The sequence below is a fragment of the Fragaria vesca genome, linkage group LG5 (genome assembly GCF_000184155.1).
Source record: "Fragaria vesca subsp. vesca linkage group LG5, FraVesHawaii_1.0, whole genome shotgun sequence".
Lineage (NCBI taxonomy): Eukaryota > Viridiplantae > Streptophyta > Magnoliopsida > Rosales > Rosaceae > Fragaria > Fragaria vesca.
The window spans coordinates 19,778,526-19,806,029 of NC_020495.1; the positions used below are offsets into that span (position 1 = coordinate 19,778,526).

General features: G+C 40.3%; 3 protein-coding genes across 4 annotated transcripts; all 3 read left to right on the forward strand.

Moving 5' to 3' along the window:
- The first annotated feature begins 453 nt into the window (after window positions 1-453).
- Window positions 454-12,862, forward strand: LOC101299963 (probable polyamine transporter At1g31830-like). Of its 2 annotated transcripts, none has more exons than XM_004300086.1 (2): window positions 454-587; window positions 11,078-12,862. In XM_004300086.1, exon 2 carries the CDS (start codon window positions 11,117-11,119, stop codon window positions 12,533-12,535), a length of 1,419 nt encoding a protein of 472 aa, XP_004300134.1. In that variant the 5' UTR covers window positions 454-587; window positions 11,078-11,116; the 3' UTR covers window positions 12,536-12,862. The 2 variants fall into 2 exon arrangements, with proteins under 2 accessions (XP_004300134.1, XP_004300133.1); XM_004300085.1 differs by lacking the exon at window positions 454-587 and adding an exon at window positions 10,460-10,632.
- A 9,593-nt stretch (window positions 12,863-22,455) lies between these two features.
- On the forward strand, window positions 22,456-25,433 carry LOC101300448. The gene is made up of 5 exons (XM_004300087.1): window positions 22,456-22,884; window positions 23,421-23,516; window positions 23,603-23,651; window positions 24,132-24,260; window positions 25,108-25,433. The coding sequence occupies exons 1-4, from the start codon at window positions 22,516-22,518 to the stop codon at window positions 24,218-24,220; spliced, it is 603 nt and encodes a 200-aa protein (XP_004300135.1). The 5' UTR covers window positions 22,456-22,515; the 3' UTR covers window positions 24,221-24,260; window positions 25,108-25,433.
- On the forward strand, window positions 24,999-26,188 carry LOC101309063 (polyubiquitin 9-like). The gene is made up of 3 exons (XM_004301585.1): window positions 24,999-25,002; window positions 25,108-25,178; window positions 25,685-26,188. Exons 1-3 carry the CDS (start codon window positions 24,999-25,001, stop codon window positions 26,186-26,188), a joined length of 579 nt encoding a protein of 192 aa, XP_004301633.1.
- Window positions 26,189-27,504: the final 1,316 nt, after the last annotated feature.

Sequence of the window (27,504 nt, forward strand, 5' to 3'; positions counted from 1 at the left end):
ATTACACTCAAAATGATAAATTGATAGTTCTTTATATATCGAATTGTAGGTATTATACTACTGCTTATTGTAGAAACACAAAAAGAGGAAAAGTATGGAGGCAGATGATCAGAAAATTGGGACACACATACCATGTGTAGACATGTAGTAGAAATGTGACAACAATCGTTTCCATAGAAGACGTCCAAAATGTTCTTTCATCAGCAGCCACTTATTGATGCTAATCAACGCTTCTTTTGCATCTAAAACTCCCTGCCATTTTTTCCTAGAAAAAGAAAAGGCAATGTCATCTTCATATTCATGTACTCTATCGTAAACGTTACCAGCTTTTGCTATTTGTTTTCTACTGGCTGGCCCTTTCCCTTTCCCTTTCCCTTTCCATATTCTCTCTTCTTTCATCCCCTGCAAATTAATTAAAGAATCCATTCTCTCTCTCTCTCTCTCTCAAAAGCATGGAAGCTTCATCGGATAGTGTCCAAGATGGAAGAGAGAAACAAGGCGGTGCTAGTGACGGCAATTTCGTAGCTCCGTCTTCTGATACCTCACGATCAACAGAGAGTACTCATCGGCATCATCATCAAGTCCAGGTATGTTAAGGGCTTCAGTAGATATATAACATTATTGGTCGTTGTTCATTATTAAAGATATGGCTTTGATGTTTTAAGAGGTCGTTCTCGTGGCATGGTGGGCTTTTCTGCGACCTCGGCCCATCAATACAGTAGTATACACTCTAGAAAAACTATATATGTGTGTATATACATATATTCAAATGATTCATATTTTCAAACAAGTATAATTTCGAAAAATATATATATTTCACGTTATATTAGGTGTTTAAATTTAGAGAAATTTATTAACACATTTCTAATTATTAGATACACATACCATACTTAATACACCACTTATTAACTTTATTATTTTAACATTTTACTAGATACACATACCCAAATTTTCTACAATACCCTCATTTAAAATACACAACTCATTCACTAAATACACATATTTTCTAGATCTGCTACTCAATTTATTAAAAGAAAATTCACATTAGTTAGATCTCTTGCGTCACTAGGGCACCGATTTTGCTTGAGATCTCTCTCATTAAGTTAGATCAATGACAAGCAAACTAGAAGAGTATATATATAATTATATATAGCACCATCCCAAGTTCTAGTTCGGTGTTCAAACGTAAATGCTTTTGAACGACCTAGCATGTGTGAACTGTAAAAAATAAATTTTCCAACTTCAATTTGTACTGTCTAATCAAACAACAAACCCTATAATCTAAATTTTCTAGTAGATCAATTTTAATCAAAGATAAACAAGTCATACCTCGCTTAGGGGTTGAGAAATACCACTGGAATCCATTACGTTGTCTTTAGTTTTTGCTTTAAACTATGGCTGTCCCTAGCTATTTTTGAGTAGGGCTTGGTATCTTAACATACGTTGTTCTCGTAGAGGAGAATAATAGTCTTAAGCGGGATATTTTTTTTTTAACTAGGTTTCTTTACTTTTGATATAAATGTCTCTTTTGGTAATTTTATGTATCTACAAAGTCTTATTTAATTTTTATAAAAAAATGATGTGTATCTAACATTTCAAGACACATCATCAAGGATAGAAATGTAAATTCCTTCAACACTCCCCCTTGTGTTGCGTACCAGAATCACATGGCGCGTGAACTTTGCCTCGGTAAAACCCTTGACAAGTAAAACAAAACCTTTTGGGTAAAACAAAAGACTTGGTTGAATGGAAAAAGAGCATAACGCACCAACTACAACTTGAATGTAAAACATATGACATAGACTCCCCCTAATGTCTACACAATCAACTCCTTTTAATAATTAAATCAGTGGTAGATGTCAACCCACTTGACTCTCGAATATGAGCTATCACAAAGCGAAGCCAAACACATTCTTTGACTGCTTCATGTAGTGCAATAATCTCTGAATGATTCGAGGAAGTAGCAACAAGGGTTTGCTTGGTAGATCTCCAAAAAATCGCCGTAGTTCCCATGGTAAACACATACCCAATTTGGGAACGTCCTTTGTGTGGGTCTGACAAATACCTAGAATCAGCAAAACCGACTAACACATCATTCGGTGTTTCAGCATATGGACAATGCCACATTGCGTCAATTTTGAGCTAGAAGGAGCTTTGGAAGCTTGATTTTGGTTGGGAGCCAAAATCTGCTCAATTGCGGCATTGGAAGCCCTCTAGGACCTATGGGGCCCTGTAGGGGCTCAACCGTATGCGACAGGGGCTTGGCTGCAGCGCTGCACGTGCAGGGGCGCGGCAGGACGCGGCTGCTACACACCAGCGTCGGCAGATGCGCGTAAGGGCGCGGCAGACACACTCATGGGCGAGGCAGGGGCACGCTAGGGTGTGGCAGGCGCGGCAGGAGCGCACTGCACGTTGCCCGCGTAGGCAGATTGCGGCAGGGGCTCGGCAGGGGCGTGTTGGGCGCTGCCTTGCGCTACCAAGCTGCTGCCCGACATGGCAGAGGCCCTTAGGGGCTCGGCCAAACTGCCTGCAATGCAATCTTCAATTGAAACATCAACATTCATGTTCTCAACTTTAATTTTGTAAGGGAAAAACAGGCCCAAATCAATTGAACCCTTCAAGTACCTGAAGATGTGTTTAACACCAGTCCAATGACGTTGCGTTGGCGTAGAGCTAAACCTAGCTAACAAGTTTACTGAGAATGCAATGTCTGGTCTTGTGCATTGTGCCAAGTATAGGAGAGCTCCGATAGCGCTTAGGTACGAAATTCTGCTCCAAGGACTTCCTCATCCTCCTTTTTAGGACGAAATGGGTCCTTTTTGATATCCAGACTTCGCATGACCATGAGAGTCCCAAGTGGGTGAGCTTTGTCCATATTAAAGCGCCTGAGCATCTTTTGGACATAAGCTGACTGGTGAATCAATATTCCAGTCTCTCAATGCTCTAGCTCTAAGCCTAGGCAAAATCGAGTTTTCCCAAGATCCTTCATCTTAAACTCGGATTTCAAGTAGGTCACGGTCTCATCAATTTCCCTGAGATTACCGATGATATTCATGTCATCAACATAGACAGCTACTATAGCAAATCTGGTACTTGTTCTTTTACGCATGGACAAAGATTGTCATTCTTATATCCCTTCCCAATCAAGTAGTCACTTAGACGATTATACCACATTCGTCCGGATTGTTTCAATCCATATAGTGAACGCTGCAACTTTATTGCATAGGCACTCCGTGGTTTAGAGTCACTTGATTTGGGTAGTGAAAGTCCATCAGGCACTTTCATATATATCTCTAAATCAAGATCCCTATAGAGATATGCAGTAACCACATCCATAAGCTGCATGCTCAGTTTTTCGGACACTACCAAACTGACTAAGTAGCAAAAGGTAATAACGTCTATTACTGGAGAATATGTCTCCTCATAGTCATCTCCAGGGCGTTGAGAAAATCCTTGCACCACAAGTCGCGCTTTATAGCACATGACTTCATGTTTCTCATTCCGCTTTCAAACAAAGACCCATTTATGTCCAACAGACTTCACATTTCGGTAGGCATACCACTATTGGACCGAAAACTTGCCTTTTCGCTAGAGTCTAGTTCAGTCTGGATTGCTTCCTTCCATTTTGGCCAATCTACTCGACGTTGACATTCTACAACGGAGCGTGGTTCAATCTCATCGTCGTCGATAATCACTTGAGCGACGGAATAAGCAAAAACATCATCAATAGTCATGAAACTTCTTTCCATCATACCGTGCGCATCGGTAAACATTAGTGAGATTTCTTTGTTCTCTAACATCAACATTGGATCTTAGGCGTCCCCTAGATACGCTAACATTGATTCTTGGACATAACTATAATTAGAGACAATCTCATGTGAAGGATTCACAGTGTTGATGATGAGTGGATCATTTTGTGCCTTACTGTCACGCCTTCTGCGTGGCACAGTATTTACTGAACCAACAAGTCTCCCCCTCTTCCTAGTGGGAGCCGAGGCCGCGGCCATACCGTCACCATGAGCGTCCGGCTCGTCCAAGAAGCCATTGCCGAGCCCGGGTGCAACCGGTAAAGTCCTTCTTGTGGGGACTTCTAACCTTGTAGGAACATTTGCAGCAGGTATAATTGATATTGTCACTTTCGCAATATCTGTAAATGAGTCAGGCATTGAATCTGCAACTTTACCAAGATCGAGAATACGCTGAACTTCTAAATCATTGTCAGAAGTGCGGGGATCATAACGAGACATAGTGGGGTCAGACCACATTAATTCTCGACGTTCAATTGGAATGGAAACGGTCATGTCTCCCCCTAACGGCGGGAAAAATGTCTGGTCAAAGCAACAATATATGAATCTCGCAGTAAATAGATCTCCTGTCAAAGATTCTAAATAGCGGACAATCGTAGGATATTGATAGCCAACATAAATACCTAATCGTCTTTGAGGACCTATCTTAGTACGCAGTGGAGGTGTAATAGGCACATAAACCACGCAACCAAATATGCGTAAGTGTGACATGTTAGGCTCATATCCAGTTACTAACTGGTATGCACTAAATGGTTAGGTTGCAGTGGGTGTAAAACGAATAAGTGCAGCTGCATGCAAAATTGTATAACCCCAGGCAGAAACAAGCAAGTTGGTGCGCATCACCAAGGCACGTGCAATCAATTGTAGCTTCTGCAAGACCGTTTTGTGAATGCACATGGGGTACGAGATGTTCTACTTCAATCCCGATAGACATGCAATAGTCGTCAAAAGACTTAGACGTAAACTCTCCAGCATTGTCCAATCGAATTGACTTGATTGGATGATCAGGGTGGTGAGCTCAGAGCTTAATAATTTGACCTAGGAGTTTAGCAAATGCAGCGTTTCTTGTGGATAGCAAAGCAACGTGTGACCAACGCGTTGATGCATTAACTAGAACCATAAAATATCGAAATGGTCCGCACTCTGGTTTGATAGGTCCACAAATTTCACCTTGGATTCTTTGTAGGAATGGAATGTTTTGTTTAGAATCACTAGCAAATGATGGTCTTGCAGTCAATTTGGCTAGTGAACAAGCTTTGCAAAACGAGCGGTGAGCATTAGAGATTGCCATTGAGGCATTTGGAGTCTCGGCAATGGCCTTGGAGGCCGAGCCTATGGCAGGTGCATCATGCACGGCCGCATCACCTATTTCGGTGGAAGGAGGAGCTCCAACATGCTTCAGTGCTTAGAAAAATGGATGTCCATGTGAATTCTTGAGAATTCAGATCATCATGTCGCGTCCGGGATGTCCCAAACGGTCATGCCAAAGCTTGTAAGAGTCACAGTCGCAAAAACTATGAGAAACAGCATAGGATTAGATGATCCTGATGGTTGTAAGATACAAACCGCTAGTTTGACTCATGAGCTTTTCTCAGATGCGTTTACGGCCGCAATCATTAGAGGTGATAAACAAAAACTCTTGTCAATTCTCATTGAACGTTTCCAGGTGAAATCCGTTGGCACGAATGTCCCTAAATGATAGCAAGGTTCGATTAGCCTTAGGCGCGTAAAGTGCGTCAGTGACATGTATCATAGTGCCATTTAGCAACAAGAACTGTGCATTCCCTCTGCCTTGAATTATACGCGAGGAACCAATCATGGTTGTCACTGAGGATTTGTGAGGCACAAAGTCCGTAAATAACAACCTATTCCTCATAATAGTGTGAGTAGTCCTACTGTCAGCTAGACACTCAATTTCGTCACGAGACATCTACACAAATATGTGAAATTAATTAGTCTTTGATCAAGACAAGCTGAACACTCTAATTAAACATAGAGGAGTTAATCGAGAATTTAAACCAAGTTGGAACTCGAATGAGTGCAATTACACGGCATGAAAATCACTTTCATGAAGTCATAGCATATGGCCGGCCTAGAGGCTCGGTAGCAGCACCAAAAGTGCGCTCGCAACGTTGGCAGACGGCAAGGACCTGCTAGGGGCTCACAAGGGCTCGGCAGCACACTTAGCGGGCGTGGCAATGCAGCAGGGCGTGTGCAGAGACGCGGCTAAGGACCTGCCTGCGCGCGGGACATGCTGGGATGCGGTATTGCAGCGCGGCACAGCAGAGGCAAGCAGGGGGTTGTTCGGGGTTCGGTCAGCGCGCAACAGCGCACAGGGGTGCGACCGGGGCTTATCCGGGGCTCAGCGAAGCTCAGTGGCACCCAGTGACGCGCAGGGGCACGGCCAGGGCCTTGCTGCCAGCAGGGGCTTGCTAGGGGCGTACTGCCGACACAGACGTGCGGCAGGTCTTGACAACTTGCGGCATGGGGCCCCTTAGGGGCTCATAGCTAGCACTAGGGCTCGACATGCTGCGGCAGGGGCCCTCTCGGGGCTCAGGTAACTGCCCAGCGCACAGAGCGTGCATCAAGGACGCTCAGGGGCGCTGCAACACTGCCAATACACGGCAACTTGCTGTCTTGGTGTATTTTCGCTGATTTTTCGCAATTGTTCTCATGTTTTGCCATTCTTTATGCCATAACCAATTCAAGGACCATAAACACATGTGGATTTCACATGTTTGCCATGTAATGAAGCGTTTAGCTTTGTGCAATTCAAACCAATCATAAGGGAATAAATTCTCAATAAACTGAACATTGTGAAACGTAAAGGAGAGATTTTAGTAATGCTAACTCAAAAATACATCAAAAGATGTCTAATTCTATAAAAACTGACTGAAAAGTCGAAAATAATTGTGGCTAAACAAGTGCTAAACAAAAAATAACAGAGAAAAAACATCTAATCAAAAGAGTTTAATCAAAATCTGCAGGACTAGCTTACTTCTTAGCTACGAAATCTGCTATGGTGAGATTGGTGGAAGGCTCAGCACCAATGTCATCTCCCTCAGTAAAGTTAGCTTCTTGAGCTAAGTACTGCTTGTGTCTTCTGTAGGTATCAATAGCTTCCTCGCTGGCATGACAATCTTCGTGCATATGGGCATTAGAGCCTCAATGAAAGCAAGGAAGACCATTGAGCTGAGTTGAATGTAATAGAAGTTGGCGAATGGTTTGCCATCCTGCCGGCAACGCTGGAAACTGTACATCATGTATGTAATCGAAGCGGAGCTGCAAGTCGTCCCACAGTTCTTTGGGATCCATTATCATCAGATAATGCATCTTCAATTCCTTACGGATATGGCGCCTCAGGAACATGAGGGCTTGGGCTTTGATCATCTCACTGAGAACCGCATCTGGGCCATCAGGAGGAAAAATAGTGGAAGTAAATCATTTTCCGACAAACAATCGGATGCCCATTGAAGGTAATTATTGCCTCGTACATTGAGGATCTCAAACTCAGGCCTTGGAAGCGCAGTCATCTACAAAAGACAAGGGGATTAGAATTAGTGAACCAATGATGTGGTCATAAAATCGATGCAAATAAAAGTAGGTGACGCATAATCGCAGTCACAATCGATTCTTCCCTTGTAGGGGACGCGTAATCGCAGTCGCAAATTAAATATATGGTGACAAGTATGTGACAAGTATGTAGCAGTCACAAAGTTTAATAGAGGATGGGAGCCCCAACAAAACTCCCAAACCCTATTCCCCCCCCCCCCCCCCTAAAACCTCAATCCTGTCATAGAGAGGTCATAGATGGAAAGGCTACTACTAAGCTCGAACTGAAATTCGGAAAGCAGTAACCTTAATTAAAAATTTACCTCTGATGAGTTTGAGTCAATTGCAGGCTTCGACCGAGGGTTGGGAACCTTTCTGGTTGTCCTTGGAAGACAAGCAATCTTGAAATTTTTGGTTTCTAGAGGCTGCCGAGAGGAGAGACAACTTTTCACCTACTTCTACTTCGAGTTTGGAGCTGACATTTTGACAGGAGGAGCACCACTGGAAGAGGAAACTGCTATCTAAAAATCAGGTCGATCGGAGCACGAGAAGGCGGTGAACCGGTGGTTGGTGGCGGCGACGGTCTGAAAACTTCAGGCGGCCGGTTCTCGGGGTGAGACCGATGGGGTTGGAACCGGGACGTCGAGGGTTTTCTGTGGATATGAAATTCCAGCTGTGGACAGAGGAAAATCCGGTCGAAAATCAAGAAAAATGAAACAGGCAGATTAGGGTTTCGGGAAAAGTTTGGGTTTTCGAAGGTTTTACAGTTTTTCGGGATGGTTGGCCTATTATCTCTTGGTTAGGGCACCAAGTCTGATAACGTGTTGTAGAGTATAAGAGTATGAGATAAAAAGGTCTACTCATTCATTGATAGATTGGCCTTTATATAGGCATTAGATAGAGAATCCCTGTAAATTAGGGATAGATATCTAAGAGATATTCTAGTCTAATAAGGAGAAGATTCGGTCAAGACACATCATCAAAGATAGAAATGTAAATTCCTTCAACAATATATATATATATATATATATATATATTTCACATTATCTTAGGTGTTTAAATTTAAGCATGAAAAAAATGGCTTCAACAATAATTTCTTATAGAATAAAGATAAAATAATCTAGAGTCATTGATTGAGAAGGATAAAATTGTTTTTTTATTTAAGAATGACATGACATAATTTTTTAAATTGATGATGTCTCTAGGTGACATGACATGCCACATAGGATTAATGCCATAAATCTTAGGCCTTATTAAGGCCGGGAATTATTTTCCATTATGAATTAAGACAGCTTTAATTGTTTTCTTATATCTTAAAGTTTGTCAATTATCTTAGAGAAAAAAAAAATACTACTTTACCAAACGGAAGCTTAGAGTTAATATAGGAGAGAAACTATAAACCTAGAGAGCTTCTGCCCTCTCTCTAGGACACCTTTAGTCACACTGTTACCAGTTCGGCTGCGCCCTGGCATCGATGCTTGTAGGGTGTGGCCGGACATGTAGTCTGGCTCTTGGGGTGTCTCAATCTCTAAGGATGAGATCGGGTGGGTTTCCATCCCATCTCCCCCGGTTGCTTGAGTAATGGTTGTATGTTGAAATGGACGGGATTGCGTCAAAGTGGCAAGGCATCAGACGAACTGTGGTTGGCGTGCCATGTCCGATCTCATAGATCAGATAATGGTCGGGTTGAGGACGTTGCTTTGTGTTTCAGTCGTGCACGGTGTGGTCTGGGCTTGAGTCGGCGACGACGACGATTGGTGTTGACGTTCGGATGACGTCAGTGTTGCTTTGCTGGGTCGGTCCCGGTGACGGAGAGGAAAATCTTGCGGCGGGACATGGCTGTGCTCGTTTTGAGCCGGGCGGGATGGGTGTGGCCCATTTTTGGTTTGGTCATCTTAAATTAGGCATCTACTGTGGGCTGTAAGTTGGGTTAGGGCTATTCGGCGATGCCCTAGTTTTTTTAGTTTTATTCGTTTTTCTGCTTTTGTTTGTTTAGAGTAGAACTGCTTACGGGTCTAGGGTATTTTCTTAGTTTTCGGGCTTTGTCTTTTAACTAAGGTTTTTTTATGCTATGGGGTTGCTCCCTCTGCGTAGGGTGGTCCAAGAAGTGGTCAATAATGATGGATTGATGACTTGTCCCTTCCTACTTAGGTTTTTTTAACATGGTATGGTGGCTCCTCCACTCTATCATGTCTGGGTTACTAGATGATCTTCACTCCGGGGTTAGCAACATTGAGATTGCTAAAGTTTTCTTAGGTAGTTTCGCATGATTCAATTCTTACGTAGCCTTCGAGGGTGGATCGTGTTCGTGTTGTACTCTTATATTCTATTAATATAAGACTTGACGTCCATTGATCAAAAAAAGAAAAAAGAAATTGGTTGTTTCGCTCCAAACGATCTTGAAGTTTGTCAATTATCTTAGAGAAAAGTTGGCTGGTTTGCTCCAAACAAATCCTTAGCAATAATTGTATCTGCAACACTCCAATAATTTATCTCCCCTAAATTACTTTAAGATCGTTAACATTTGTTTTTGGTCGAAATTGAGGCCAAAGCAAGAAGAGGAGATGATAGTAATTTAGTTGAGTTCACCCTCGCCTCTCCTTATCGTCTCTTATCTCTCTCCTCCGCCATATCTCTTCACCTGCTATGACCTCATCTATGACATGCCTTATATCACAAAATTACATGGGTAAACCTATCATGCAATTAGTACAAAATAAACCCCAATTACAATTTTTCCAACGATATGATGCTAAAGAAAAAAGCAAAACGAAACTAACCACTCCTCAAAATAATCCAGCAACCAGAGGGTACCCTACAAAAAAGCGCATCTAAAAATGTTAGATGTGACATTGACCATCTGGTCAAAAATAACAAACAAATCAAGACCCAAAGCCAGAAGAAAACTAGTCTTTAGAATTTGGAAAATCTTAACCTCGGCTATTTGTAAGGCTTTTTGCTATGATCTGAATATTTTTTTAAGTGAAAATCTTTTTTTTTTTTTTTTGGTTAAATAGGAGAGGAGTCTGTGTAAGGCACGTGGAGTAAAAATTCCACTTTCCAGAATTAAAACGATTCAACGCTGTTGCTGTTTGCGGTTTGCAGTTTGAAGTAGCTCAACTTCAAGCGTAGGCTTGAAGGTTGAAGCTCACTTGCACTACTGACACATCGTCTCTCCCTTTGAGCCACTGAGCTGAAATTTCAAACTTCCTATGTTCTGTAATGGAGGGTATTATCTACATCATCAAACTAGAGTTGCTGCGATCTGTTCCTGGTTTGTCCATTTCCATATTATCTAACTTCTCTCCAGCTTATTCTAATTGTAACTCTATTGCTTAGTTAACTCCGAGTTTCATTGAAGCATCGAACGTTATTGCCCATTGCAACAGACCCATCTCTACTGCTGAAGCTTTTTGTGTTTCTTAGTTCATCTTTTAGTGTATTTTTTCTAAATGATTACTATTTATGTATACATTTTTGTTGGTGAATCATGAACTTGTGAGTGCCCAATTTGTTATTTTGATGGTGATTAATTTCTCTAAATCGAAAACCCCTTATTTACAATATTGCTGATCAACCTGATAATAGGTAAGGTAGATATAAAAATATGGACTTAGCTTATTTGTAAGAGGTTTACTTTCATGTGCTATATAAATCCCTTGTTTAAATTGACACCAAAAGAAACTCTTGTAAAGTTGAAAACTTGATGCTGAATGCAGAAACCGAGGACCACAGCAACTAGGGAAGGCTCCATTGAAATGGGAGAGTACAACAATCCCGAATATGTTGGAGTTAGTGAAGCAAATTCCCCTAGGGTAAATGACTTCAAGAAAGTCTCAGTCCTCCCCCTTGTCTTCCTCATCTTTTATGAGGTATCTGGCGGTCCATTTGGTGTTGAGGAAAGTGTCCAGGCTGCCGGTCCCCTTCTAGCACTAATCGGATTCTTGGTGTTTCCATTCATTTGGAGTGTTCCTGAGGCCTTGATTACTGCAGAAATGGGTACCATGTTCCCTGTGAATGGGGGTTATGTGGTTTGGGTTTCTTCAGCCCTGGGTCCATATTGGGGGTTCCAACAAGGATGGGTGAAATGGTTAAGTGGAGTCATTGATAATGCTTTGTACCCTGTTCTGTTTCTGGACTACTTGAAGTCAGCCATACCAGCTTTAGGCGGTGGAGTTCCAAGAACCGCAGCAGTGTTAGCTTTGACATTGCTTCTCACTTACTTAAACTATAGGGGTTTAACCATTGTCGGATGGGTTGCTATACTTTTAGGGATTTTCTCGTTCATTCCTTTTGTGGTTATGGGACTTGTGGCAATTCCTAAGTTTAAGCCTTCAAGATGGTTAGTGGTGAGTCTACACAATGTGGACTGGAATTTGTATTTGAACACTCTCTTTTGGAATTTGAACTATTGGGATTCAATAAGTACACTTGCTGGAGAGGTAAAGAACCCAAAGAAGACTCTCCCCAAGGCGCTCTTTTATGCTTTGATTTTGGTTGTTGTTGGATATTTCTTCCCCCTTTTATTTGGTACTGGCGCTGTTCCACTTGATCGTGAGTTGTGGACTGATGGCTACTTCTCTGATATTGCAAAAATTGTTGGGGGAGTTTGGTTGAGATGGTGGATCCAAGGGGCTGCAGCCATGTCAAATATGGGGATGTTTGTGGCTGAAATGAATAGCGACTCTTTCCAACTTCTAGGGATGGCAGAAAGAGGGATGTTGCCTGAGTGTTTTGGTAAGCGGTCTCGTTATGGAACCCCAGTCATTGGCATTTTGTTCTCAGCTTCTGGAGTCCTTTTGCTATCTTGGCTAAGCTTTCAAGAGATTGTAGCTGCAGAAAACTTCTTGTACTGTGTTGGAATGATTTTGGAGTTCATAGCATTTATACGATTACGAATGAAGTACCCAGCTGCGTCTCGGCCTTACAAGATTCCTATTGGAACAGTTGGAGCTGTTCTTTTGTGCACCCCACCAACCCTACTAATTGGTGTAGTGTTGGCTCTTTCTCAGCTCAAGGTTGTTGTTGTGAGCCTTATTGCTATAGTGATTGGCCTTGTGATGCAGCCCTGTCTCAAATATGTTGAGAGAAAGAGGTGGATAAAGTTCTCCATCAGCTTTGATCTCCCAGATCTTCAGGGTGCTAATCAGGAGAGTGTCAACTCCTTAACAGATTAGTAAGCTCTCAAAATGTTGTGTTACAGTATCTTTAGTGGATAGCAATATGTTGTGCAACAGCTTTTTATCATCTTTGTTTTTCAGACAATTATAGATTAAAAAGTATCATTAGATATTGATAGATCAGCACCATTAATTGCCGAGTGAAAACTATGAAGTTTCTACAGAAAGATTAAATTGTAAATTTGGTTTCTGTAGCATATTTGGATCCAACTTTTGTTTATGATGTGTTTCATAATTTACAAAGTTTTAAATGTAGGTAGCAGTTCTGGTAATTCTTGAAAAAAGTACAATACAGTTTTTAATGATATTCTCCTTATCAGCTTGAAAATCAAATTTTTTGTCAAATTAAGATCGATTAGAAATGGCTTGTGATTTCGGACCAAACTAAAGTTCCTAGGATCTTTAACCATCCAGCTTTAATTTTCAAAAGAATTGGATATTTGTAGAGATGTGTTATTAGTAGTTTGTTCGACTGTTTCTCTATATGAGTATTATTCGATCATTTAATAGTACACTGAGAAAATTGCTTCTTAAGGTTCTGTCCTACTGCTATCCTGGAGATAAAAGCTATTCTCAGATGTATAATGTGGTTTCTAAAATCTTTGTTAGTTGTCTCAGGCCACTCATGATCTTTTAGTATAGTAACACAATATTCATCTCAGTAAGTTTCAGCTTTAGAAGAAGTAGAGGCACTGACCCAAAAAGAAAATAAAAAATAACTACAGGCAATTGGAAATAAATATATTTATTAAAGCCTAGGATAATGTTACCCGCAATTTCATAGCTGAAGTATTGGACAAACTTTACTTCTGATATGTTCGTTATGAATCGCTTCAGAACCATCAGATATATGTGGCTGTAAATGTGATTTCATTATCTCCATACCTATTTGTTCTTTGTAAAGAGGAGTTAGCTCACAACATTGCTGAGGAAGTTGTAAATGAAAGCTGTAGAACCGGTAAAGTCTGGCCGCATTTCACATCTTCTCCTGCAACTACCTCAATGAAACATTGCTGGGTGAATTTTGTTGTATTCTCCTAGTAGATGCAGGCAGTGGCGGATCCAGAATTTGTATATGGGGTGGGCTTGAATTTTTTTTTTTTGGTTGACTGAAGTGCATAGAAAATTTATCGCAAAGATAAAATGAGAGAGATTTGAGAATAGAGAATCGTGAAAAGATGAATATCTTATTCATTGATAGGAGCATTTTATATAGGGAATTACACAATACCAATATGGTAAGGATAAAGAATACATAGATCTAGTCAAACTACATATCCTATTGGCATAAGGTCAAGGCACACATATAGAATATCTAGAAAGATATAGAATATCGTAAAATACTCCCCCTTGTGCCGCGCGCTACTATGCCGATGTATGTTGCCTCGTCAAAAACCTCGTCAAGTCACAAAAACCCTGTGGGAGAAAAACTGAACCTTGATCGTAGGAGAAAAAGGGTACAACGCACCAATCTACTTCATTGAGATGATACTCCTCCTGATGTGAACATTATTCAGAAAGACATGATAGCCGACGCATGCCTATATTTTTCATATGTTTCTCAAAAGTAGACTTAGGTAAGGACTTAGTAAATAAGTCTACTGCATTTCCTTCAGAACTAACTTGGTTCACTTGAATGTTAAAAAACGCCTGTTGCTGTTGGTTGTAGAAGAACTTAGGTGAAATGTGATTTGTATCATCACCCTTGATATAACCTAATTAACTTCATTTGCTCAATACAAGCTGCATTGTCCTCATAAATGCATGTCGGTCTATCAGTTGTAGAATTTAATCCACTGATAGGAGCACAAAGTGTGACGTTCTTAATATGTTTATACCCTTTATTTACCCTTTGTTAACTCCTATTTAGTTGTTTTAGCTTTATATTTGTGTTTAGTGTAGAATAATTGCTTAATGTAGAAATATGTAGGTTTTAGTGTTAGAATATATAGTATTTTCGGATTTGAATAATTTGGTGTTGAAATTGTGCTAAGTGTTGGAAATCCTTGTTTACTCAGGATTCCTGTCTTGATCAGGATTCCATCTTTCCTCTTTCCAAGTTTCTAATTTTCTTATTTCTATTTCAAGAAAGTCTAAACCCGTGTTGACCAGGAAATGTTTTCCTGACTCATGAGGGAAAGGTGGCCGGCAGCTAAGAGTTCCTGCTTGAGCTAGGAGAAGTACAATCCGAGATATGTATGGAAGATGCCGTGAGATTTCCCAAGTCACCAAGGAAAGAGACCGTGCGGCCCAAGAGAGAAGGTTTTCCAAGTTCATAATGGTTTTGTCATTCCTTAATGCATAAGGATTACTTGAAGACCAAGAGAGGAAGTTAAATCCAACTTGGACTTGGTTTTACCGATTTAATAAGGATTCCTTGTGCTTGAGGAATTCTTGGAGATCAAGTCTTGTTACTCTATATATAGGGCACGGCATGGCAGCAGTTTATCATCATCAACCCGTGCAAAATTACACCAAAGCTTTGCCGAAACTCCATCATTCTCCAAACACCATAATCCAAACTCACCATCATCCTTAATCCGAAGCAAGTAGCCTAGGGTTCCGCTCACTCGAAGAATAGAACAAGTAGGGATATTTTGAGAGTGAATTCCATCTTTTACTTTCGGATTAGAATGTGTTCGTTCTTTTTTATGCTTGTTTTGGGTTTTTGCTTAAGTATGTTTCGATTCTTGTCTATGAGATAAAAGTACTTTTGAGCCATGTGTTGAATTGAAGTTTATGATTTATGATCAATGATTTTAGGTTTTATGCCGTGAGTTTTATGTCTATGTACTTTAAGATTTTCGGTGTATTCTTCTATTTTCATGTGTAATTGATACAAGTAGTTGATGTTGCATGTGTTAATCATCTGAGGTTTGACTTTGATACAAGTAGTTGATAAGTTGCATTGTCTTTGTTATTTCACCGATTTTCTACCTATGTTTGATTGGACTTGTGCTTAAACACATCGATTATTTATGTGATACGTAATTGCATGATTAGTTTATGTGTGTGACCTATAAGTAGAGCACGTAGCCGAGCTTGTTTGTGTCACGATGTTGAATGAAACCCGTAGTCTAATTCAAAGTATGTCTATGTCATAGGAACCACGTAGGAACTTATGTGCATATCAAATTTAGGTTGTGTATTTGCTCACGGTGTGGACTTAATTGAGATTAGAGATCGTCTTCTTTGTTCTTGCATGGTTGTTTGGTTGTGTTTGCATGATTGTTGGTTGATCACATGTAAATATGTATAGAGGTAATTTAGGATTTATTTCCAATGTCTATTCCGAAATCATCAAACAAACCCTATATGCTTATTTCGACATTTATATTAGGTTAGTGGATCTACCCTGTAGTTGGATCCCCGGTTTAGAACGATCCCTGCTTGCTTTATACTACGATTGATTTGTTGACAGGGTTAATTGATGAGTGTGCAAATACGTCTAATCAAATGGCGCTGTTGCCGGGGATCCTTCGGGATCCTCGATCTTTTTAATTGTCGAAATTTGCATTGTATATATGTCTATATGTTTATGATGTAATTGTGTTTTATTTTTGTCTTTCTACTTTAATACTTGTATGAATAATGTTGTAGGTTGTAATGCACAGGAATAGGTAGGATCCCTTTTGTTAATTCTAGCCTTAACCCTTCTTGTTTACTCTCGGGTTTGCATGAGGTTGTGAGCGGCTTTTATTAACACTTGGAGTCATGTTTTGTTCATAAGTTTGTTGCTAGCTGAGTACATTGGTATGCTCCTTCTATTACTCTGGTGCATGGGACCAAAATTGAATCTCAAGAGCCTTGAAGACATACATCTCGGTGATGGAGTTCTCATTGCTCACTAGACGAGTCCTACCATGTTCACTATCTCTGGATTGAGCTATTGACCTTTAGAAACCACGCTTCAAGCTTGTGATCGAAACATCTATATCCAGGCCGCACGTCCACCGTGTCTTACCATCTAGAATTATTATTTATTTAAGTGTTTTAGTAGCAACTCGAGAATAAGCTTGTATGACTTTGTAATCTTAAAGATTGGTGCCATGTATAATTTTGTATTTAATTTGTTTCGAAATTTATCTCTTGATTTTCTAATTTCTTTTGTTTTCCTTTGTTTTGTTTTCCTTTGATTGATTTTTGGAACCCTTGGTTCCTTTCTTTTATTTATAAGAACCCTTGGTTCTTAGCTTAGTCTAGTTTATTGCTTTTGATTTCGTTTTATACTCATGCATTCTAACTTGATCTTGGCCAAATGGTTTTTCAGGTGCCAGATGTGCATGCAACCTCGACTCACTCGTTCGACTCCGGTTCAATGACGTTGGGTTGGCGCTGAGCTAAATCTAGCTAACAAGTTGACTGAGAAGGCATGCAATGTCTGGTTGAGTGCATTGAGCTAAGTACAATAATGCGCCTATTGCACTAAGGTATAGAACCTCTACGCCCAAGACCTCTTCGTCGTCCTCTTTCAGACAGAATGGATCTTTAGTTATATCCAAACTTCGACCAATCATGAGAGTGCTAACAGGGTGCATCTTGTCCATATTAAATCATCTGAGCATCTTTTGGACATATGCAGACTGGTGGATAAGAATTCCACAGGCTTGGTGCTCTAGTTCAAGACCTAGGCAAAATCGAGTCTTCCCAAGATCTGTCATCTCAAACTCGGATTTCAGATAAGCCGCGGTCTCTTTGATTTCATCAAGAGTACTGATAATGTTCAAGTCATCGACATAAACGGCTACTATTGCAAATCCGGAACTTGTCTTCTTTATGAACACACACGGGAATCATCGTTCATCGTTCTTATATCCCTTCCTAATCAAGTAGTCACTTAGACGAGTATACCACATTCGTCCGGATTGCTTTAATCCGTAAAGTGAGCGTTGCAACCTTATAGCATACACATTCCATGGTTTAGAGTCACTTAATTTAGGTAATATAATGTCATCAGGCACTTTCATATATATCTCTTAATCCAGATCCCCATAAAAATATATGTCGTAACCACATCCATGAGTTGCATGTCAAGTTTTTTAGACACTACCAAACTGACTAAGTAGCAGAAAGTTATGACGTCCATGACTAGAGAGTAAGTCTCTTCGTAATCAATCCCAAGGCGTTGTGACTTGTGAGAAACCTTGCGCCACAAGGCGGGCCTTATACCGAAGTACCTCATTATTCTCATTACACTTTCTAACAAAGACCCATTTATGTCCAACAGGCTTTACACTCGGCGGAGTTAGCACTATTGAGCCGAAAACCTGTCTCTTTGTTAGAGAGTCTAATTCTGCCTGGATTGCATCTTTCCATTTAGGCCAATCTGCTCTGTTTTGGCATTCTGCAACAGAGTGTGGTTCGATGTCATCGTGCTCAATGATTTCATGAGCCACGGAATAAGCAAATATATCATCGACATGAGTTGATGACCGGTTCATCAATTCATAAGTGTTATCAAAAACCATGGAGATCTCTATGTTCTCTGATGTTGACATTGATCTTGAGGCGTCCCCCATAGATTCTAACATCAATTCATGGACATAACTGTAATCAGAGATGATCTCGTGAGAATACAATATCGATGATCAAGGGATTGACTTGTGCCTTGTCAGTCCGTTTCTTTCTCGGACGCGTGTCAACCGAACCAAATGGCCTCCCCCTTTCCTTTGGGGAGCCACGGCCTCCATCCCCCCACCATGGGCCGTGCTGCCGGCGGCGGCAGTCCCGTGCCCGGGGATGGCCATGCCCTTTTTAGGGACTTTGAGCCTAGCAGGAACATTTGCAGCTGGTATATCTGATCTTGTCACTTTCGCAATCTCGGAGAAAGAGTCAAGCATCGTATCTGCTACTTTCTGAAGTTCGAGAATACGTTTCACTTCACTTTCAGTCTGTGAGGTGCGAGGATCATAATGAGATAGAGTGGGGACAAACCACGACAATTCTTGTCGTTCCAAATGAACACGTTTGTTCGTATCTCCCCCTAACGATGAGAAGAATGTCTCATCAAAGGCCTGGCGGTAAAGAGATCATCTGTTAATGGCTCTAGGTATCGGATAATCGTTGGAGATTAATAACCAACGTAGATACCCAATCGTCTCTGAGGACCCATCTTAGAACGCAGTGGAGGCGTAATTGGCACATAAACCGAACAACCGAAAATGCGTAGATGCGAAATGTCAGGCTCATATCCATTAACCAATTGGTACGCACTAAATGATTGTTTGGCAGTGCGTTGGAAACAAATAAGTAAGGCTGCATGCAATATTACATAGGCCCATGACGCAATTGGGAGGTTGGTGTGCATTACCAACGCTCGAGCAAATAAGCTGAAGCCATTTGATCGTAGCTTCGGCAAGATCGTTTTGCATGTGAACATGGGCTACTGGATGCTCGACTTCAATCCCGATAGACATGCAATAGTCATCAAAAGTCTTTGATGTAAATTCTCCAGCGTTATCCAGTCGAATTGACTTAATTGGATAATCCGGGTGGTGAGCTTGAAGTTTAATAATTTGTGCTCGGAGTTTTGAAAATACAGCATTTCGTGTGGACACGAGCGCGACATGAGTACAACGTGTTGAAGCATCCACCATAACCATAAAGTATCGAAATGGTCCACATTTAGGATTGATGGGTCCATAAATATCACCTTGGATACGATGTAGAAATGGAATGTTCTCGGTGTTATCTTTAGCGTAAGACGGTCTCGATACTGCTTTCGCTAAAGAGCAAGCTTTGCAAATTGAAGGATGAGCGTTTGAAAGAGTCAACGACACATCAAAGGAAGAACGACGCGCCTCAACTGCTTGAGGGGTCGACCGAGAGGCAGCCAGGAAGTTGGTGTCGAGCCCGGGAGACATCAAAGTCCCATGTGGGCCATGATGACCAGTTGTAGCATCACCACCGAGATTCAAAGTGACATCAGTTCCCAAACATTTTCGTTTTGATCTGAAGAAGGGATGTCCATGAGAATTTCGCAGAATTCGGATCATCATGTCCCTTCCGGGATGACCAAGTCGATCATGCCAAATCATGTCCCTTCCGGGATGACCAAGTCGATCATGCCAAAGCTTGTATGAGTCAGTCCCATAGATCCTGTTTGGCAACTACATAGGATTCAATAATCTGAATCGTAGTAAGGTAAAGACCACTAGATTGACTCATCAGTTTCTCCAATATACGTTTACGTCGGTAATCATGAGAAGTTATACACAAAAACTATGTTCCATCTTCACAATGAGTCTCCAAGTGAAAGCCATTAGCGCGAATGTCCTTAAAGCTTAACAAGGTTCGGTGCCCTTTTAGGGCATAAAGAGCGTCCGTGACATAGATCATAGTGCCATGAGGCAAAAAGAAAAGAGCTGTTCCACACCCGAGGATCACAGGAGAAGATCCAATCATTGTCGTCACAGATGATTTACAGGGCACTAACTCAAGAAATAGTTGCCGGTTCCTTAGAATGGTGTGGGTTGATCCACTATCCGTGAGGCACTCAATCTCTCCAAAAGACATACCAGTACCAGGACAAGCACTATAGCCGACGAAAAAGTTTCGTCGGCCTGTTAACTTAATTCGTCGGCTAAGATCTTAGTCATCGAAATCACAACGTGTCTACTAATGTTGTATAACTTGTTTAGTAGGTTATACAACATAGGAAGCAAAATTATCAAAAATCTTGTGAAATAAGATGTGTTCAGAATGATGAAATACGGCTATGGTTCAAAAATCACGTAAACTGGGTAACGTCTCGGTGCCGATAGTAGCGGTCAACCCTATTTACCGTTATTATTCCCTATGGGGAGCCCTATCGTCGGAAGGTAAATGTCTCAAAATTTTTACATGGGCAGTTGCGTCTCATCTACGTGAGAGTTTTTTATGTGGAAGGTTTGACCAAACTATGTAATATAGAGGGAGATATGAGCGTTTTCGTGTGATAAGTGACAATGGATTAAGGTTGACCGTTTCGATCGAGCCCTTAACGTTGTCGGATCCAGTTGAATTTTTTACCATAAACATCTTTCGTCATAATGATCATATCTGAAGGTCGAATTTTGGTTTGTGAATTTTAGTCATCGGAATCACAACGTGTCTACTAATGTTGTATAACTTTTTTAGCAAGTTATACAACTTTGTGAACCAACTCTACGTAGGAAGCAAAATTATCAAAAATCTCGTCAAAAGTCTCATCTACGTGAAAGTTTTTCGTGTGGAAGGTTTGACCAAACTACGTAATATAGAGAGAGATATGAGCGTTTTCGTGAATTTATAGACTTTAACCGACGAGATATTAAAAAAGTCGTCGGCTAAGGTCAAAATTTTTTTGGCGGTAAACCAAATTTGGATTAAAATTTTCAAAGGACTCTGATGAAAATATATGAAAAGTCGTCGGCTATTGACAAAAAATTTCAAAATTTTCAAAATTTTCAACCAAAATTTTTTGGCGGTCAACCAAAATTTTCAAAAGAGTTTAGCCGACGAATAAAGAATTTCATCGGGTAAAACTCTTTATATAGGAGTTTTACCGGAGGTGGATGGTAAGAAGTCAAAAAATTAGAAAAAGTTCTTCTCGGCCTAGCTCCGATATCAAGCCACCGGAGACCGCCACACTTGTCCCAAAAGCTTTGTCGTCGTTTCTACTTCATTGCTGGACAGGTGGTGCATCGAGTGGCGCTGCCGTGAGGGATAAATCGAGCTCCAAAACTCCGCCGGTTCGGATTTGGTGTCGATCGAATTTCTCCTTCCTCAGGTCACCATTTGGTGAGTTCTATATATAGATAAGTTGAGTTTGATTAGTACTACATTCTCCTAGAATTTGGTAGCTCGATTCGGTGTGTGTGAGGAGAATCGAAGATTTGAAGTTTTTAGGGTTTAAAATTGGGGATTTTTATATTTTGATTCAATTGACCTGTTTAAGTTTAGAATTGGGCTTCGACTTCTTCTAGAAAGCTGTTCGAAATGTTGAGAGGAAGATTCTATCAAATTTTGGTGGTGATTGGAGGTGGCCGAAAGTTTCTGCAGTTTTTTTTTTCAAAAACCAGCAACTTTAGCCGACTATATTCGTCGGCTATAGTATTTTTTAATTTTTTTTATAAGGTTTAGCCGACGAAATATGGCATGTTTCGTCGGCTATAGTTATTTTTTTAATTTTTTTATAAGGTTTAGCCGACGAAACAGACTATATTTCGTCGGCTATAGTTATTTTTTTAATTTTTTATTACACACTTTAGTCGACGAATATCTTATTTTTTCGTCGGCTAATGTCTGGGAAAAAAACCGACGACATGTTTTTCGTCGGTTAAACTGTGAGACTATAGTCGCCGACGACCTTTTCCCGACGAGATCTTAGCCGACGAATTAAGCTAACAGGCCGACGCTTGTCCTGATAGTGCTACCAACACTACACCTGGCTCCGCACCTGGATGCATGAACCTCAGGTGAAAATATATTCGAAATGTGGAGTCACGGAAAGTTTTGGTTATTGAAAAAGATGCCGATGCAGACAGACTTGAGCTGAGAAGATCACTTTTTTCAACTGGTCGATTCCTTGATCTGGTTGCACACAAGTTGAAAAATGTGGTGATGAAAAAAACAAAAGGATAAAAATGGAGTCCCGGAAAGTTTTGGTTACTGAAAAAGATGCCGATGCAGACAGACTTAAGCTAAGAAGATCACTTTTTTCAACTGGTCGGTAATGTGGTGATGAAAAAAACAAAAGGATAAAAATGGAGTCCCAGAAAATTTTGGTTACTGAAAAAGATGCCGAGAATTGAACTCGAGACCTCTCGCACCCTAAGCGAGAATCATACCAATAGACCAAATGCCCTTGTGTGACCGTTTTCCAAAACTGACACACAACCATAAGGAACCGCCTATACAGGCCTTCGTCTTAGGCGGCAAGTTTCATTTGCTTAAAAAAATTCAGAAAGAGATTTCAATTTTCAAACGCCACCGAGTTAGAAGAGAGAGAGAGAGAAATGAAGAAAGGTTCAGGCGGTGGAAGACGAAGCACTCGCCGGAGTTCAGCTGCGGCGCTACTCGAAACGCCACCGCGAGTGGCGTCTCCTCCTTCTCCCAACCACTCTCCTCCCAAATCGACGCTGCTCAACAACAGCAACAAGCGCACCAAGAAGATGACCGCGGCAAGGGCTTCTTCCGTCATCGGATCTCCGTCTCCGGCAGCCTCCAAGCCGCTCGCCGACGCCAACGGCCTGGCTTCGATTCCCGATCTGAAGAACCTCGCCTCGTCGCGCCTCCAAGATCTCAAGCAACATATCGATCGCTCTCACACTGAGATTCTCAAGGATTGCGATTCCGCTCATTCTCGACTCCACAAGCGCTTCAAGGTCTCTCTCTCTCTCTCTCACTCTAATTATCGAAATCGATTTGAATTCTTGTGTGGAATTGTTACTTATCAGCATTTTTAGCTTTGTGATTGATTGTTTGGTTTGCTTACTGAAAGATCCGAAGAAACTGAATAGAAATTCGAGTTTTCACCTAATTGTAACGAATTTACAGGACAGTTAATCACTAGAATTGAGATCTGATTATGAAATTTCTGATACATTAGTGAGTTAGGGTTAAAATGCATTTCAAAATGGTGAGGGATTTCGATTGCAGTTAAAGCTAATGAGGATTGAGTAGCAGTAGCCTGTTTGGCTTGACTAAAACTCAAATTCTCAGCTCAACCATGATTTTGATAATAGCACTTGTTATCATGCAGTCGTTAGCTTAACCATTTCCATAGTAATTGGTGTTCTTTTTGGATGTAATTATTACAAAATTTAATGTTTGGTAAAGCAAATTTGTGATGAATTCGTAGGACTTGTTAGTGTAGGGCATATTTGTCAGCTGTTTATTAGTTGGCTTTTTGCGTTTTCAGATTCAGACTCAAGCATGTCAGCAAATGTTGGATGAAGCAGACAAGGAATACAAGAAGATGACCCAAAGGACTACTGAAAGTCGGGAAGCAATGATGGTATATCCTTTGATCTGAATCTGTTCTCCTTTTAGTCGTGTATCCTATTGCTAATTCTTATGTGTAACCTACTGTTTCTTTTGCAGGCTTCTTATGCAGAGTTCATGGCAGATGCACAGGCCTCGGCTTCTCGTGGTATGTCTTCAGCTTAATACCTTTCTTACCTGCATACATTTGGGATTTTTCATTATTACTTGTGTCTTGGTTCTCATACTATGGTGGAGAAAGTTGATTGTTGATGTAACTGCCATGTTGTGTTGTCACTTGAAATCTTGAGATACAATCTGTAACCAGTAAAGGGTTTTGACAAGTTATACCAGAGTCATATATGTGGAAATGACTTATATTCCCCTCGACTGTGTAGATATGTACATATTTCTACTTCATTTTATACAATGCTTTTCTTTTGGACACAGGAAAATTTCTGTCTTTTCAATTGGGCATAGCCAGTAATATTATACTAATTAGGATAATAGATATTGTTGATACAAGGAAAGAAAAGACAAACAAATAAATTTGTAAATACTGTCAGCGTGTAACAGTATGATTTGCCAGCAAGTTATAAACTATTGTCTGAATCACTCTGACTACTATGTTTGGGGTTTCATTTTTCAGCTTGCAAAACATCCATTGCTGAGTTGTCACAGTCCTTTGAGAAAGCAATTGATGCTCTTAACATCCGTTATGGGATTTCATCCAAGTAGCTATTATGTCTCAGTCTCTTATGTTCACCAGAAAGTTTAGGTGAGTGTCTACTATGTGACATCGGTCAGTATTAGTTGAATCATTTTTTTATTGTTGTTAAGGCTCTCTTGTTGATCTGTATCATATTCATAGTTAATTATATTGACATTCATTACAGACGTGTATATATGGAAAATAGAAGAAGAAAAAATTGAAGAGCAAAAGTAGATTCAATTTGTGGAGTATTATGGTATATATTTGGATATGGATAGGTGACTTGGATAGCTTTTCAGAATCATTCATAACAAAAGGGAATGTTTAGACAATTAGGCTTACACTATGAAGTATGAACACTTGAGCAGGTTTTTCATTCTTCTACGAAATTGCAGTATATGACAATTGATGGATCATACGGAGTTGGGATGCATAGTCTACTCCTCACTCCTTTCTATTCATATAATGAGAGACGATCCATTTTTCTTTAGACCTTAAGTATCTACTACATTCTTGCTGAGTATAAATGCATTCTGTATGATACTATTTATACTTTCATTTGTTCACATGTCATTTTCTGATATTTCGTTAGATTATTATGAAAATTGATAGATCCAAAGGAGTCCAGATGCACACTCTACTCACTCCTATCAAATAATGACAAATCATCTATTTGTGTTCATACCTTGAAAATTCATTCTGTTCTTAAAGAGTGAATTTATTCAATGATACTTTAACTCTCCCATTTGAGGACACTGTCATTTTTTATATTTAGACGCTCATCTCTAAGGAAGTTTTTCTAAGATGAGTGACAAAAACTGACTGTGATTTGATGCTTTAACTTCGGCAAAGCATATATTTTTCCTTACATCTCATATTGATTTTTGCATAATTCCTTGTGTTCTGTTTTCAGGGATGCATAGTGGGGGAGAGTGGGAGATAGTAGTTGACTGGATTCAGAGGGTGATCTACAGTAGCTGGATAGTATGATATGAGTCTGTTGATTTGACAGTCTTAAACTCGTTGAAATAAACTGTGTGATTGTTGTTTATCTCACTCCGCTTGTTGCAAACTTGCAACACTATCTTGGGTTAGTACTTAGATATAGATAAGAAAATCATATATATTTAGATCATCACTCTATTTTTGCAACTAACAGTTTTTGCCTATGCTACTTACATGCATATGTACTTTGCAAGTTGCTGACAGTGGCCTATGTTGTAATGTCCTAAACCATTTAGGATATATATACTGTATTGTTAGAGTCCTGCCAGGAATAGAACTTTGGAGTCCCTAAACTTACAGAGTTCGTAACCAAAAAGAAGTAGAAGTTCTCGTCCTTTCTGGAATAGAAAAGAAAGGATCCTTACTATCTCTATATAAACCACCTCTTGCTCTCAACTTTCTCACACACCATTCGAAAGCTCTCTCTCCGAATTCCAAAACCCTTTTCAACTTCAGTACTCGCTTGAATCCCAATCATCAGGCAGATCTTTGTGAAGACGCTTACCGGCAAGACCGTCACCCTCGAGGTGGAGAGCTCCGACACCATCGACAACGTCAAAGCCAAGATCCAGGACAAGGAGGGCATCCCTCCAGATCAACAGAGGCTCATCTTTGCCGGAAAGCAGCTCGAGGACGGCCGGACCCTCGCTGACTACAATATCCAGAAGGAGTCGACTCTCCACCTCGTGCTCAGGCTTCGTGGTGGCATGCAGATTTTTGTGAAGACTTTGACTGGCAAGACCATCACCCTGGAGGTGGAGAGCTCCGATACCATTGACAATGTCAAAGCCAAGGTTCAAGATAAGGAGGGTATCCCGCCGGATCAGCAAAGGTTGATCTTCGCCGGAAAGCAGTTGGAGGATGGTCGTACTTTGGCCGATTATAATATCCAGAAGGAGTCTCCGTGGTGGTGCTGGTTTCTGAGGAGTTTGGTTTGTTCTATTGTTATTCCATTCAGGAAGTTCTGTTTAGGTCGCTTTTTTATTTAGTTGTTTTAGTTGATTAAACTGATATAATTTCAAGATTTCTATTGAACGATGCAAAATATCATCTCTACCAGTCTACTGTTCTACTCGCCTTGCATTAAATAAATAATAATAGAACCAATTCACCACCGATAACCTTCTCATGAACATTGTGGGCTTTGATATTAATGGGGAAAAAGTTTCCCAAAGCTAGTTTAATGGTTTCCTTCAAAACGTACATAAAAATGTGAAACTAGGGGCCTAGATCTTTTTACTAGGTTATTTCATGATCAACAAATGTTAGTACGAGTCATTGCTTTCAAAGCGTACATAAAAAATGAAACCAGGGGTCTAACTACAAGGGCCTAACTACAAAGTTACATTCCAAGACCAAGCTATACATATGGCAACTCCTCCAAATTCCAATTCAACCTGGCAAATGGGCAGGTTGGGCAGTTAGCGGGCAGGCTGAAGCGCGTTGAACCCGCTACAACCCGTTAAGCTAACGGGTTATAGCGGGTTAAACCCGTTGGGTTCGCGGGTTACCCGTTGGAACCCGTTAAGACCCGCTAAGGCGTTTTTTCCTTTTTTTTTTAATCTTTCTTTTTCTAATCAAATCAAATACCTATTTTTTTTTTTTCTCTTCTAATAGCCTTTTTTATTTTTACCTGTTAGAAATGCAGCTTCAACAATATTACTTGTCTTCTATGCAATTATAAGTTTAATTAATATCTAATTGTAAAATTGATGCCGAACAACTCATATCTAGGTACTCTCTTCTACACTCCCACATTGTGCTAAACACCCAGTACTACTATTAACACCTAGCAGTACTCCCACCTTGTTTCTCTTTTGTTATGATCTACTTTATCAGTCCAATGTCAAGTCTAGCACGTTTTCACTAAGTTGCTCCCAATCAGTGTGATCTTGATCTGAAATATATATTAAAAAATTTAATCAATTTAAAATTAAATGAAACTCACAAGATGAAAAAATATGAAATTAATACAGTGATTAAGTGATAGAGAATTTACCTTTCTTACCGAATAACCAATCACGACAACATAACAATGCTTAAACGGTTTCAGGTAATAGTGAGCTTCGATTTTGGTCCAATACTCTACCAGCAATACTGAATGCAGACTCGGATGCTACCGTAGAAATAGGAATTGTAAGCACGTCACGAGCCAAATGACCAAGTACTGGATAGCGTAATTGTTCCATTTTCCACCAAGAAAGAACATCAAACTCTTTCTTTTTCTATCCAATCTTTCTTCATCAAGATACTTCTGAAGCTCACTTTTAACACTCAAACTTGAACCACTTGTGTAAGTAGCATC

Bases quoted from the DNA above. Each gene is read 5' to 3' on its own strand.
- LOC101309063 (XM_004301585.1), top strand. The intron at 25,179-25,684 runs GTATGATATGAG...ATCATCAGGCAG, and splicing joins TGATCTACAGTAGCTGGATA to ATCTTTGTGAAGACGCTTAC.
- LOC101300448 (XM_004300087.1), top strand. From the start codon at position 22,516: ATGAAGAAAGGTTCAGGCGGTGGAAGACGAAGCACTCGCCGGAGTTCA. The intron at 22,885-23,420 runs GTCTCTCTCTCT...TTGCGTTTTCAG, and splicing joins GACTCCACAAGCGCTTCAAG to ATTCAGACTCAAGCATGTCA. The intron at 23,652-24,131 runs GTATGTCTTCAG...TTCATTTTTCAG, and splicing joins ACAGGCCTCGGCTTCTCGTG to CTTGCAAAACATCCATTGCT.
- LOC101299963 (XM_004300086.1), top strand. From the start codon at position 11,117: ATGGGAGAGTACAACAATCCCGAATATGTTGGAGTTAGTGAAGCAAAT.